Consider the following 13763-nt stretch of genomic DNA (forward strand, 5'->3'; position numbering starts at 1 on the left):
ACACCAAGCAGGGGTGATCCCACCCCCCGGGGCCTGCTCTGTGGGCTCCGCCTCACACCCAGCAGCAGGCTGTTACCGGCCAGGGCCCTGCCCTCTCCTGGGCCGCCAGTGCTCATCCTGGGCCGTAGGGCCACTGCCTCCTGAGCTTGAAGGCACTGGCCCAAGTCCTCCTCTCTGCGAGCCAGCAGTCTGACAACCTGGCCAGTGTACTGCTGGCCCCCCGGCTAGCATTCCCCAGTCGCATGAAGCCTCAAATCCCACCTTCACTATGTCAGGCAAGGGTTGGGCGAATGGGGCTTAGGTGAATGCGGGACCCTCCTAGGCCCTGTGCTGTGCATGAGGTGCTGTGGCATGCATCCCCGAACCTAACTTCTGTCCCCTGCTTCATATCTCCTGTAGCATCTGTGGCAACAGGAGGGTCTATGTAAGGGGGAGAGGGAACGATAACTTAGGAAAGAATTTGTGGTGTTAGGCGTACTTCCTCCCAGTCACTTCTGTCTCAGGACTGAGGTTCGCTGCTTTGTGCTAGGGGACAAGCTTTGCAAATAGTGGCCTGCACAGCCATCCTCTACATTTACCTCTGTGTATGACAGGTCTCTCCTCGTACATTCCACGAAAATCTTTAATAAAACTGGCTCATCATGGAGTTGTTTTAAATATGTTTGTGTAACTACCTTGAAACACAGAAATCCATAATCTAGCTTTATGAAAGGGACATAAGTAATACCAATGGTTTATTCTATTTAAATGAAATATTTTTGTTTCTATATTCTTGGCCTCTCCCAAGGAACCTAGAAATATTTTCCTTCATCCTTTTCTTTTCTAATTGAAGTATAATTGATATGACAATATCCTGTTAGTTTCAAGTATACATCATAGTGATTCCATATTTTTATGCATTATGAAATGATCCCTGTGATAAGTCTAGTTACCATCTATCACCACACTGTTATTCCAATATTATCGACTATGTTCCCTATCCTATACATTACATCTCCTTGACTTATCTGTTTTATAACTAGAAGTTTGTACCTCTGTTTTTTAGAGTTTGTTTATCTAAGTAATCTCTATACCCAATGTGGGGCTTGAACTCACGACCCTGAGATCAAGTTCTATGCTCTTGCAAATGAGCCAGCCAGGCACCCTGAAGTTTGTACCTCTTAATCCCTTCCACTTATTTTCTGTCCCCCAACCCTTCCCTACTCTCTCTTTTTTTTTTTTTTTAAAGAATTTGTTTATTTATTTGACAGAGAGAGACACACAGCGAGAGAGAGAACACAAGCAGGGGGAGTGGGAGAGGGAGAAGCAGGCTTCCTGTGGAACAGGGAGCCTGATGCGGGGCTCGATCCCTGAGCCGAAGGCAGACGCTTAACGACTGAGCCACCCACGTGCCACCACCCCTCCCTACTCTTATAATCAACAGTTTGTTTTCCATGTCTGAGTCTGTTTCTGTTTTGTTTGTTTTGTTTTTAAGATTCCATATATGAGTGAAACCATATGGCATTTGTCTTTTCTCTGACTTATTTCATTTGGCATTAATACCCACTAAGTCTATCCATGTTTTGCAAATGGCAAGATTTCAGCCTTCTTTATGGCTGAGTAATATTCCATTGTATATATGGACCACATCTTCTATATCTTTTCATCTATGAATGGACACTTAGGTTGCTTCTGTATCTTGGCTGTTGTAAATAAGGCTGCAGTGAACCTAGGAGTGCAGATATTTCTTTGGATTAGTGTTTCCATTTTCTTTGGATAAACACCTAGAGGTACATTTGCTGGATCATATGGTATTTCAAGTTTTTTATGTTTTGAGGAACCTCCATACTGTTTTCCATGGTGGCTGCACCAACTTACATTTCCATCAACAGTGCACCTGGGTTCTTTTTCCTGCACATCCTTACCACACTTGCTATTTCTTTTTTTTTTTTTTTTTTTTTTTTTTTTGATGCTCGCCATTCTGACAGGTGTGAAGTAATACCTCATGGTGGTTTTGATTTACCTTTCCCTAATGGTTAGTGATGTTGAGCATCTTTTCACAGGCCTGTTGGCCATCTGTATGTCTTCTTTGGAAAAATATCTGTTTAAATACTCTGCCCATTTTTTAATCAAGTTATTTTTTCACATATTAATTTGTGTAAGTCTTTTAATATATTTTTAATATTATCCCCTTATTTCATACATGATTTGCAAATATCTTCCATTCAGTAGGTTGCCTTTTTGTTTTGTTGATGGTTTCCTTCGCTGTGCAGAAGCTTTTTAGTTTGTTGTAATCCCGTTTATTTTAGCTTTTGTTGCTCTTGCCTTAGTAGACTGTGCCCCCCACCCCCAAGTATTACTAAGACTGATGCCAAAGAGCTTACTTCCTATGGTTTCTTCTAGGAGTTTTATGGTTTTACTTGTTATGTTCAAGTCTTTAATCCATTTTGAGTAAATTTTTGTATATGGTAAAATGTAGTGATCCAGTTTCATTCTTCTGCGTGTGGCTATCCAGTTTTTCCAACATTATTTATTGAGCAGGCTCTCTTTTCCCCATTGAATGTTCTTGCCTCCTTTGTCATAAATTAACTGACCATATACGCATAGACTTATTTCTGGGCTTTCTATTCTATTCCACTGATCTGTGTGGCTGTTTTTATGCCAGTACCATACCATTTTCACTACTACAGCTTGGTAATATAGATTGGAATCAGAGAGCATGATGCCTCCAGTTTTGTTGTTCTTTCTCAAGATTGCTTTGGCTCTTCAGAGTCTTGTGTTATTCCATACAATTTTAGGATTATTTGTTCTAGTTCTGTGAAAAGAGCTATTGGCATTTTTTAGGGATTGCACTGAATCTGTAGATTGCTTTGGGTAATATGGACATTTTAACAATATTAATTCTTCCATGCCGTGAAGATGGTTTATCTTTCCATTTGTTTGTGTTGTCTTCAATTTCTTTCATTAGTCTCTTATAGTTTCAGAGTATAGGTCTTTCACCTCCTTGGTTAAGTTTATTCCTGGGTTTTTTATTATTTTAATACAATTGTAAATTGGATTGTTTTCTTTTTTATTTATTTTTATTTATTTTTTAAAAGATTTTATTTATTTGACAGAGAGAGACACAGGGAGAGAGGGAACACAAGCAGGGGGAGTGGGAGAGGGAGAAGCAGGCTTCCTGCTGAGCAGGAAGCCCAATGTGTGGCTCTATCCTAGGATCCTGGGATCATGACCTGAGCCAAAGGCAGACGCTTAATGACTGAGCCACCCAGGCACCTTGTTTTCTTTTTTTAAAAGATGTATTTATTTATTTGAGAGAGAGAGTGTGTGCACATGTGAGTGGGGAGAGGGGCAGAGGGAGAGAATCTCAGGCAGACTTCCCACTGAGCGCAGAGCCTGATGTGGGGCTCGATCCCATGACCCATGAGATCGTGACTTGAGCCAAAATCAAGAGTCTGATACTTAACTGACTGAGCCACCCTGGTGTCCCTGGGATTGTTTTCTTAATTTCTATTTCTGATAGCTTTTTGTTAGTGTATAGAAACACAACCTGTTTCTGCATGTTAATTTTGTACCCTGTGGCTTTACTGAAATCATTAATTAGTTCTCAAATCTCTTTGGTGGAGTCTTTAGGGTTTTCTATATATAGCATCATGTCATCTGCAAATAGTTTTACTTCTTCCTTTCCAATTTAGATGCCTTTTATTTCTTTTACTTGCCTAATTGCTATGGCTAGGACTTTCAGTACTATGTTGAATAAAAGTGGCAAGAGTGGGCATCTCTGTCTTGTTCCTGATCTTAGAGGAAAAGCTTTCAGCTTTTCACGATTCAGGATAATGTTAGCTGTGGGTTTATCATATATGACCTTTATTATGTTAAGGTATGTTCCTTCTTTTTAAAAAGATTTTATTTATTTATTTGAGAGAGAATGAGAGAGAGCATGAGAGGGAGGAGGGTCAGAGGGAGAAGCAGACTCCCTGCTGAGCGGGGAGCCCGATGTGAGACTCAATCTGGCACTCCAGGATCATGACCTGAGCTGAAAGCAGTCGCTTAACCAACTGAGCCATCCAGGTGCCCCAAGGTATGTTCCTTCTTTACCCACTTTATTGAGAGCTTTTATCATAAATAAATATTGAATTTTGTCATATGTTTTTTATGCATCTTTTGAGATGATCATATGATTTTTATGTTTCATTTTGTTAATATGTTGTATCACCTTGATGTATTTTTGGATGTTGAACCATCCTTGCATCCCTGGAATAAATCCCACTTGATCATGGTGTATGATCCTTTTTATATATTGTTGAATTGGATTTAGTAATATTTTGTTGAGGATTTTTACATCTATGTTCATCAGGGATATTGGCCTATAATTTTCTTTTTTAATAATGTCTTTATCTGGTTTCAGTATCAGGGTGATTCTGGCCTTGTAAAATGAGTTTGGAAGCCTTCCTTCCCCTTTCAATTTTTTTGGAATAGTTTGAAAGGATAGGTACTAACCCTTCTTTAAAAGTTTGGTAGAATTCACCTGTGAAGCCCTGTGGTCCTGGGATTTTGTTTCTTAGGAGTTTTAAAATTACTGCTTCAATTTCATTACTTGTAATTGGTCTGTTCATATTTTCTGTTTTTGTGTGATTTGGTCTGGGAAGGTTGGGTTTCTAGGAACTTACCCATTTCTTCTAGGTTGTCCAACATGTTGGTATGTAATTGTTCATACTGATCTCTTATGATTCTTTGTATTTCTGTGGTGTCACTTGCAACTTCTCTTTCATTTCTGATTTTTAAAAAATTTATATATTTGTTTATTATTGATGAGTCTGACTAGAAGTTTATTGATTTTATTTTTTCAAAGAACCAGGTTTTAATTGATCTTTTCTATTGTTTTTTCATCTCTATTTCATTTATTTCCACTCTGATCTTTATTATTTCCACCTTCTACTAACTTTGGACTTTGTTATTTTTTTAGTTCCTTTAGATATAAAATGAGATTGTTTATTTGGCATTTTTCTTGTTTCTTGGAGTAGGCCTGTGTTGTTATGACCTTCTCTCTTAGAGCTGCTTTTGCTGTGTCCCATAGATTTTGGAAAGTTGATTTCCATTTTATTTGTCTGAAGGTAGTTTTTTATTCCCTCTGTGAGTTTTCCTTCATCCTTGATTGTATTTTTTCCTCTCTGCTTACAGTTATCAGTGGGTCTTGACCTCTACCTGTGTCACACTCATCCCCTCCTCCTTCCCACTGCCCACCCTGGCTGGCCCCACAACATGATTATGCATGTGGACGGTCCAACACTTTCTATATAATTTGTTGTGTTTCTAGCCAAGTTATTAGAAACAATATCAGCCACAAATAATTAGAAAATAAAAACTTTTAATTGATACCATTTACAATAGCATCAAGAAACATCATAATCTAGGCAAAAATTTAATGAAAATGTGCAAAACTTCTACATTGAGATCTAAAACGCTCTTCCAAGAAATTAAAGAAGACCAAATAAAGGGAAGGATACCATGCTTATGGATTAGAAGACTCAATGTATGAAGATGTTGGTTTTCCCAAACTGATATATAGATTGAATGAATTAAGTGCAGTCCCAATCAAAATCCCAGCATGGGGTGTGTGTGTGTGTGTGTGTGTGTGTAAATTGACCTACAAACCAACGGAAAAGTGGGCAAAATACTTGGACAGGTACTTCACACAAGTAGTTCCAAATGGAGAAGTATATGAAAAAGTATGAGAAATGTGTCCTGTATTTGTATATACAGAGAAATGCACATTAAAACTGCAATGAGAGGCAACTATACCTTCAGCAGCATTGACTGACAACATAAAATGTTGGAAGGATGTGCAGCGGCAAGACCCCTCTTACACCGTGGGTGGGTGTATTAACTTGTAACTTAACCTGTATACTGAACATGGGTGTTCTAGAAGTATGAAACGTTGAGTACGATTAGAGCATACCTTCGATGAATCAGGATCCCAAGTGTCTTTGTGAAGTTTTGCCATCTACCCACTTAGCCATAGAAAATTCTCTCCTCAGTGCAGAATTCCTGGAAGATCTTTGATAGGTCAGTGTCCAAGAAGCACCAGATGCATGGTATGCATTTCCCTGAAGCATATAGTATTTGGGTGTTCTAATGATAAATCTAACGTGGAGTATTTGAATAATGTTAGCAAATAGAGTAAATCACCAATGAATGAGTAGGTGTTTGTGCTTTGTTTTTTATGATGCTGTTGTCTTTAGGTTAGTTTGTCCTACACTTATGAAACCAAAGATTCCTTGTGCTTGGTGCTAACCATTATGAATGGAGGGGACTTGAAGTTTCACATCCACAACCTGGGCAACCCTGGCTTTGATGAGCAGAGAGCTATTTTCTATGCTGCCGAGCTGTGCTGTGGCTTGGAGGATTTACAGAGGGAAAGAATTGTGTACAGGTAAGAACAGCATGAACTCCTGGGGCCTGGGAGCCTGTTCATCCCGAGCCTCAGGCTCCCACCGGGCTCCCTCTGGCCACCCAGGAGCTTGGGCAGAAGGGCTGTGCTGGAGCCCTTGGTGGCCATTCGTAGGATCTGGTCACTCACGCTGTTGGGAATATGGTCAATCAGCAGTGGACCTTGGTTTTATTTTTAGTTCTCTTTGATCTCTAGTAGATCAGTTTTATTTATTTATTTTTTAGATTTTATTTATTTATTTGACAGAGAAAGAGAGAGAAAGTTCACAAGCAGGGGAAGAGGCAGAGGAAGAGGGAGAAGCAGGCTCCCGGCTGAGCAGGGAGCCCGACGTGGGGCTCGATCCCAGGACCCTGGGATCATGACCTGAGTTGAAGGCAGATGCTTAACGACTGAGCCACCCAGGCGCCCCTCTAGTAGATCAGTTTTATTTGTTAAGTTGATCAAATATAGGCAGTGTAACTCATGTAAGTACGAGAAGAGCCCATTTCCAAAAGAGTTCATTTAGGACTATGGACTCTGTTCCAACAAAATAGTGTAACAATTAAATGTCTCTAATATTTATTTTAATATTTTGCATCTTAGTATTGAGTAAAGAAAATTAAATTTAATTTAATAGGTCGAATTAAATTAGTATGATCAAATATTTAGTTTTAGGGAAAGCAGTCCCTCCAGCCACCCTTTGGGTATGGAGCTCCTGGGCTCTGACACCCTTCTTGACCATTCCCCGTATAGCTCTGTCCCTTCACCTCTGTGTGGACACCCACCTCCATGTGAGGACCATTCCCTGCAGGCTTTTCTCACCTTGCTCTTTCCCCTACATTTCCAAGGGAGACCCCTGCCCTCATCTTCCCCATCCAGTTGGTCACCAAATCACCCCTGAATGTTTCCCTAGTCAGTCTTTAGGGTCACTGGCTTAGTTCATATCTTCCTTAGGTTACCTGGCAGGCAGACACTTGAATGGTCTCACTGATGCCAGTCTTGGCCCGGTTCCTGCTCTGTGAGACCAATGACAGGCCTTCGATCCTGTCACAGCGTCCCTAGCTTGCAGTCCTGTGGGCCTGGCTCTCCTGACCCTGAGGGATGCCGCTCCCCACTGACTTCTCCAGCCCGGCGTCCCACTGTTCCCCGAGTGGGGACTCTCTGCCTTGGCGATGCGCACGTGAACATCTCACGCGTCCTCACGTCTTCATACCTTTGCACATGTGGTCTGCTTGTTGGAGGCCTTTCTTCACTGCAGCCCCTCTGCCTGCATTCTGAGAAACCGCAGATCATCCCTAAGTTCCCCACCCCTGATAATGGGGGGGCGGTGTGCTCCCCTTGGGCATCCTCAGAGCACCTGTGCCGTCCCACTGGAGGGCTGGTCACGCCAGCCGCAAGCTTCTCAGAAGGCCTTTCTCGGATCCGTACTCTGATGAACTCTTGGCTTTGTCTCACATTTCCCAGAGCCACATTATGATATCTTGAGGGCCAGACACCAGGCCTGGCCACAGGGCTGGCGCAGCACCCCCTGAGATGTTGAGCAAGGGGTGGACTGCTGCCTTGGGAGCCATGCCTACAGACACAGGCCCTGGTCTGAGTGGAGAGTGCCTTGTCACCACACTCACAGGGAGAGACTGGTGGCCCAGAAGCAAGGAACAAGCCTGTAGGAGCTCTGAGTCCTCTTTACTCTGGGAGGACCTTAGAGTTTATTACAGTTCAGGACAGTTAAGCCCCCTCTGCTTGCTTCCAGCCTGAAGATGTGTGGGCATACCTCGTTCCAGTGCTCTTCCCTTTACTGTGCTTCACAAATACTGCCTTTTTTACAAATGGAAGGTTTGTGACAACCCTGCACTGAGCAAGTCCTATTGGTGCTACTTTTCCAGCCGCACAGGCTCACTTAATATCTGTGTCACATGTCGATAATTCTTGCAGGGTTTCAAACCATTTCATTATTATACTTGTTACAGTGATCTATGATCTCTGATGTTACTATCAGACTTGTTTGGGGGCACCACAAACTGCACTCATATAAGACGGCAAACTTAACCAATGCACGTTGTGTGTTCTGACTGCTCCACCAACCGGCTGTTTCCCTCTCTCTCCTTCTCCTTGGGCCTCCCTGTCCCCTGAGACACAACAATATGGAAATTAGGCCAATTAATAACCCTGTAATGGCCTCTAGGTGCTCAAGTGAAAGGAAGAGTCACACATATCTCACTTGAAGTCAAAAGCTAGAAATGATTAAGCTTAGTGAGGAAGGGATGTCTAAAGCCGAGATAGGCCGAAAGGTAGGCCTCTTGTGCCAAAAGGCCACGTCACAAATGCCAAGGAAGGGTTCTCGAAGGAAGTTAAGAGCGCTACTCCAGTGAACACATGAGTGATAAGAATGTGCAACGGCCTCATTGCTGATAGGGAGAAAAGTTTGGTGGCTTGGATAGGAGATCAAAGCAGCCCCAGTATTCCCTTAAGCCAAAGCCTCATCCAGAGCAAGGCCCTGACTCTCTTCAAGTCCACGAAGGCTGAGGGAGGTGAGGAAGCCGCAGAAGAAAAGTCTGCAGCTAGCAGAGGTGGGTTCATGAGGTTTAAGGAAACACAGAAGTGCCAGGTGAAGCAGCACGCGCTGATGGAGAAGCTGCAGCAGGTTCAGCAGAAGATCCAGCTAGGATCGCTTGGGAAGGCGGCTGCTAAACAGATGCTCGGTGGAGACGCAGCAGCCTTATCTGGGAGAAGAGGTCGCCCGGGACTGTCCTAGCTAGAGAGGAGAAGCCAGCACCTGGCTTCAGACGTTCAAGGGACAGGCTGACTGCCCTGTTAGGGACTAATGCGGCTGGTGACTTGAAGCTGAAGCCGGAAAATTCTTAGGGCCCTTAAGAATTATGCTACCTCTCCTCTGCCCGTGCTCTACGAACGGAACGGCGCAGCCTGGATGACAGCATACCTGTTTACAACACGGTTTACCAAATATCTGAAGCCCACTGTGGAGACCTACTGCTCAGAAAAAGATTCCTTTTGAAATATTACTGCTCGTCGACATCATACCTGGTCACCCAAGAGCTCTGATGACGTCTGGCGAGATTAGTGTTGTTTTCATGCCTGCTAATGCAACGTCCATTCTGCAGCCCATGGAGCAAGGAGTAATTTTGACTTTGAAGTCTTATTATTTAAGAGACACACTTTGCAAGGCTGTATTATTTAAGAGACACACCACAGATGGTGATTCCTCTGCTCGATTTGGATAAATTGAGAATCTTCTGGAAAGGATTCACCATTCCAGACGCCATTAAGAAAATGTTCCCATGGTTCAATGTCAGTACAACAGGAGTTTGGAAGAAGTGGGTGCCAGCCCTCGTGGAGGACGTTGAGGGGTTCAAGACTCAGTGGAGGAAATCACTGCAGATGTGGTGGAAACAGCCAGAGAACTAGAAGTGGAGCCTGGAGCGGTGAGCGAACCTCTGCCCTCTCAGGATAACACTTGGACGGATGAGGAGGTGCTTCTGTGGAGGAGCAAAGAAGGGGATTTCTTGAGATGGAGTCTACTCCCGGTGACGATGCCCTGAAGATTGTTGAACTGTGACGAAGGATTTAAATATTGCATAACCTTAGTTGATAGGTTGGCAGGGTTTGAGAGGACTGACTCCAATTTTGAGAGAAGTTCTACTGTGGGTAAAATGCTATCAGACAACAGCACATGCTACAGAGAAATCATTTGGGAAAGGAAGAGTCAATCAGTGCAACAAATTTATTCTCTTGTTTGAAGAAACTGTCACAGACACCCCAACCTTCAGCAACCCCCACGTGATCAGTCAGCGGCCGGCAACATCGAGGTAAGACCCTCCACCAGCCAAAAGATTACAGCTGCTGAAAGCTCAGATGATGGTTAGCAGTAAGGCACTTTTTAATTAAGGCATTCGTTGTTTTGGGGGCGCCTGGGTGGCTCAGTCGTTAAGCATCTGCCTTCGGCTCAGATCACGATCCCAGGGTCCCAGGATCAAGTCCCGCATCGGGCTCCCTGCTCAGCAGGGAGTTGGCTCCCTCTGTCTCTGCCCCCGCTTGTGCTTTCTCTCTCTCTCAAATAAATAAATACAATCTTTTAAAAAAGGGATTTAGGGGATTTAGGATTGGAACCAATCCCCTGTATCTCTAAGGTGTGCCAGTATTACTGGATTGGTTAAAAGATTTTCATTTCCCTCCAGCCTTTCACCTCAGGCCCCCACTTGCCCTCAGACAGAGCAGAGGAAAGACATGGCTTGGCCAGCACTTAGTGGGAACTTAATGTATGTCCACAACACCCACCATTAGGAGGTGCCCACTGTTGAATGAAAGACCGATAACTTTCGGCCTCTGATGGTGCATCCCCTCCCCTAGGGACCTGTCAAGCATTGCGTTCATCTTTGAAATTCTTTCTTGTTGTCAGAGGTTGCCTCTTGACAACCTTTATCAGACCAGGTGCCAGAAAAATGACCTTTCTTTTTGCAGAGGGACGGTAGAAATGAGAATGCTCTACTTAATTTCAGCAGTCTGAGGTCAGAGAGGAGGAGGCAATCAGGCCGGGCTTTGAGCCATCCTTAGGGTATATAGCATGTTCGCAGTCAGAAGGAGAGTCTGGGGACCCCCTCACCCTCGTCTGCGGGAGCTGCCCCAAGCGTGCCAGGCCTTCCCGTGTGGGCCTCTCGGAAGCACCAGCACAGATGCTGCAGCCTGGGTGAGGAGTTAGACCTCACGGGCTCCTGGAAGTCTTTTAGGATATGTGCTTTAAACTGGGCCCAGGTCCGATCAGGGAAGGCTTTCGGGAGGAGCTGGGACTCATATGGCAGCTCGGATAGATGGCTAAGATCGAAGCAGAGGGTGACGGGATAGTTCTTCCGGGGGAGACGTGTGCCATGTTTGCGTTCTGGAGAAAGTGGGCAGAGGAGTCCACTTAAACCAGAGTGGTCATAAAGATAGGAGGACAGAAGAAGCAAACCTGTTGGCTTTCTGTTGCCCACCAGGCCCTCGGCTGTGCCCTTCGCATCTCTCATTTATTTGGAGAAAAGGTTAAGAAGTTGCTAAAATGCCATAGCATCCTAGAGACCCTTTTATTCCAGATATGATTTTCCTGGAGCATTTCATCTTTTTTGGTCTGTCGTCTTCTGCTGTTTGTTCAGATAAAATGCCTGAAACAGCATCATGACAAACCACAGAAGCAGAGCTGGGCTCCGTGAGGCACAGACACAGTGCTTATGGCAGGGACAGGCAGGGAGGCGGCAACTGTGTGAGTGGCCTGGGTGCGTGGTTTGGGGGTGTAGTAGTTTGTGTCATACCTTTAGATACGTCTATTGTAACATGGCTTTGTCTAAATTGATGAGTGAGAAAAAGCAAGTGAAAGAAATGAAATATACATATAGAGAGAGTCTTAAGAGATAGATCATAGTTTTCAGTATGCAACTGTATCTTTATCTAAGAAGTCAGCCATTTGACTCAAACAAAACAACACATAAAGACATTTGTGTGTGCACGCATTTTCAGTCCAGCTGAGTACGCTCCCTCCCAACATCTTTTCATGACATATTGCCTGTTCATTATACAGAAGTCTGAAGGGGACTGTTGCCTTTGGGGTTTTGAATGTTCTTTAAAAATTAACTGAGGAACATAGTTTTTGTAAAATCAGATGAACTAAAATGCTTTTAGCTAGGGACAGACCCCATGAGTGCCCTAGCACCATCTGGATGTTAACATGCGGGAATGACCAATTCCTTATTAAATAGCACCTGAGTCTCTGGGCAGTGTGGTTGATCCTTGAACAGCACAGAGGTTGGGGCATCGACCCAGTCAAAAATCCACATGTAACTTTTGACTCCTCCCAAACTTACCTCCCAATAGTCTGCAGTTGACTGGAAGACTCACTGATGACATAGTCGATTAACACATATTTTGTATGTTTTATGGATTCTGCATTATTCTTTTACAGTAAAGCAAGCTAGCAGAAAGGCAGTGTTAGTAAAATCATAAGTAAGAGAACACACATGTCAGCACTGGGACTGTAAGAAAACCCACGTGAAAGTGGACCCAGGCCGTTCAAACCCATGTTATTCAAGGGCCAGCTACACTCTCTTTTCATGTAAAAGTTATTCCCAAGACCGGCCTGAAGCCTCGGGGAAGTCCTGGCCTAGCAGCAGCTGGATATGGAGAACAACCTTCTCCTTGTTCTTCAGCCACTCTGGGGATGGTGTATCCTGCTTTCCATTGTTTGGGTAGTGTAGTGTCTTTTAAATTATGAGAATTATTTTACATAATAATGGATAGTCTGTATGCAGGTGAATATGGCAAAAGGCAATGAAAATTTTAAAGAATTAGCTTTTTTTTTTAAAGATTTTATTTATTTATTTATTCATGAGAGACAGAGAGAGAGAGAGGCAGAGGGAGAAGCAGGCTTCCCGCTGAGCAGGGAGCCCGATGCGGGACTTGATCCCAGGACCCTGAGATCATGACCTGAGCCAAAGGCAGACGCTTAACCATCTGAGCCACCCAGGCGCCCTAAAGAATTAGCTTTTTAAAATGTTTTCAATTTTGCCACTATGGAAAATAGTAAGTAAGTTTCCTCAAAAAAATTAAAAATAAAACTGCCATATAATCTAGCAATCTTACTTCTAGGTGTATTCTAAAGGATACATCCATAGTATGTCAAAGAGATGTCTGCATTTCCATGTTTACTGCAGCATTATTCAGAATAGCCAACATATAGAAACAACCTAAGTGCCCATTGGTGGGTGGATGGATGAAGAAAATGTGGTATATACATCCACAATGGAATTATTATTTGGCCATGAGACTGAAGGAAATCCTGTTATTTGTGACAACACAATGGACCTTGAGAGCATCATGCTAAGTAAGACAGGCCAGACATAGACAAATATTTCATGGTATCACTGATATGTGGAGTCTTAAAAAAAAAAAAGTCAAACTCGTGGAAACAGAGTAGAAATGTGGTCAGTAGAGGCTGGGGGGCACAGGGAGTAGGAAGAGTTTGGCAAAATGGCACGAACTTTCAGCTGTAAGATGAATGACCTGCAGATATAAGATAAAACATAAAAATGGAGTTGATAACACTATATTGTATAACTGAAATTTGCTAAGGGACTAAGACTTAAATGTTCTCACACAAAAATGTGAGGTGGTGGGTGTGTTCATTAACTGGTGTGGGGGAACCTTTTCACAATTTTAAGGAAAAATTTTTAATTTCATTGCATTTTCTAGCAATTACAGAAACAAAAGAAAAACATCTAAAACAGATAACAAATGGGTGAGGGGCTGGAGATGCCCATGTTGGCTGTTTCTCAGTGCCGTCGCCTGTCAGGTTCCAGAAAGGTCAGCCTCC

General features: G+C 43.3%; 1 protein-coding gene across 4 annotated transcripts in view; it reads left to right on the top strand.

Annotated features, from left to right (window-relative positions):
- Positions 1-13763, top strand: part of GRK4 (G protein-coupled receptor kinase 4) — a 70839-nt gene that overhangs the window by 31881 nt on the left and 25195 nt on the right. For all 4 annotated transcript variants that reach the window (XM_073891347.1, XM_073891344.1, XM_073891346.1 and 1 more), the window contains exon 8: positions 6222-6412. In XM_073891347.1, the coding sequence (XP_073747448.1) occupies positions 6222-6412 (191 nt within the window). The remainder of the gene's footprint in view (positions 1-6221; positions 6413-13763) is intronic.

The sequence above is a fragment of the Callorhinus ursinus genome, unplaced genomic scaffold, assembly GCF_003265705.2.
Source record: "Callorhinus ursinus isolate GAN/ISIS: 27379988/994484 unplaced genomic scaffold, GSC_fseal_2.0 scaffold4, whole genome shotgun sequence".
NCBI lineage: Eukaryota > Metazoa > Chordata > Mammalia > Carnivora > Otariidae > Callorhinus > Callorhinus ursinus.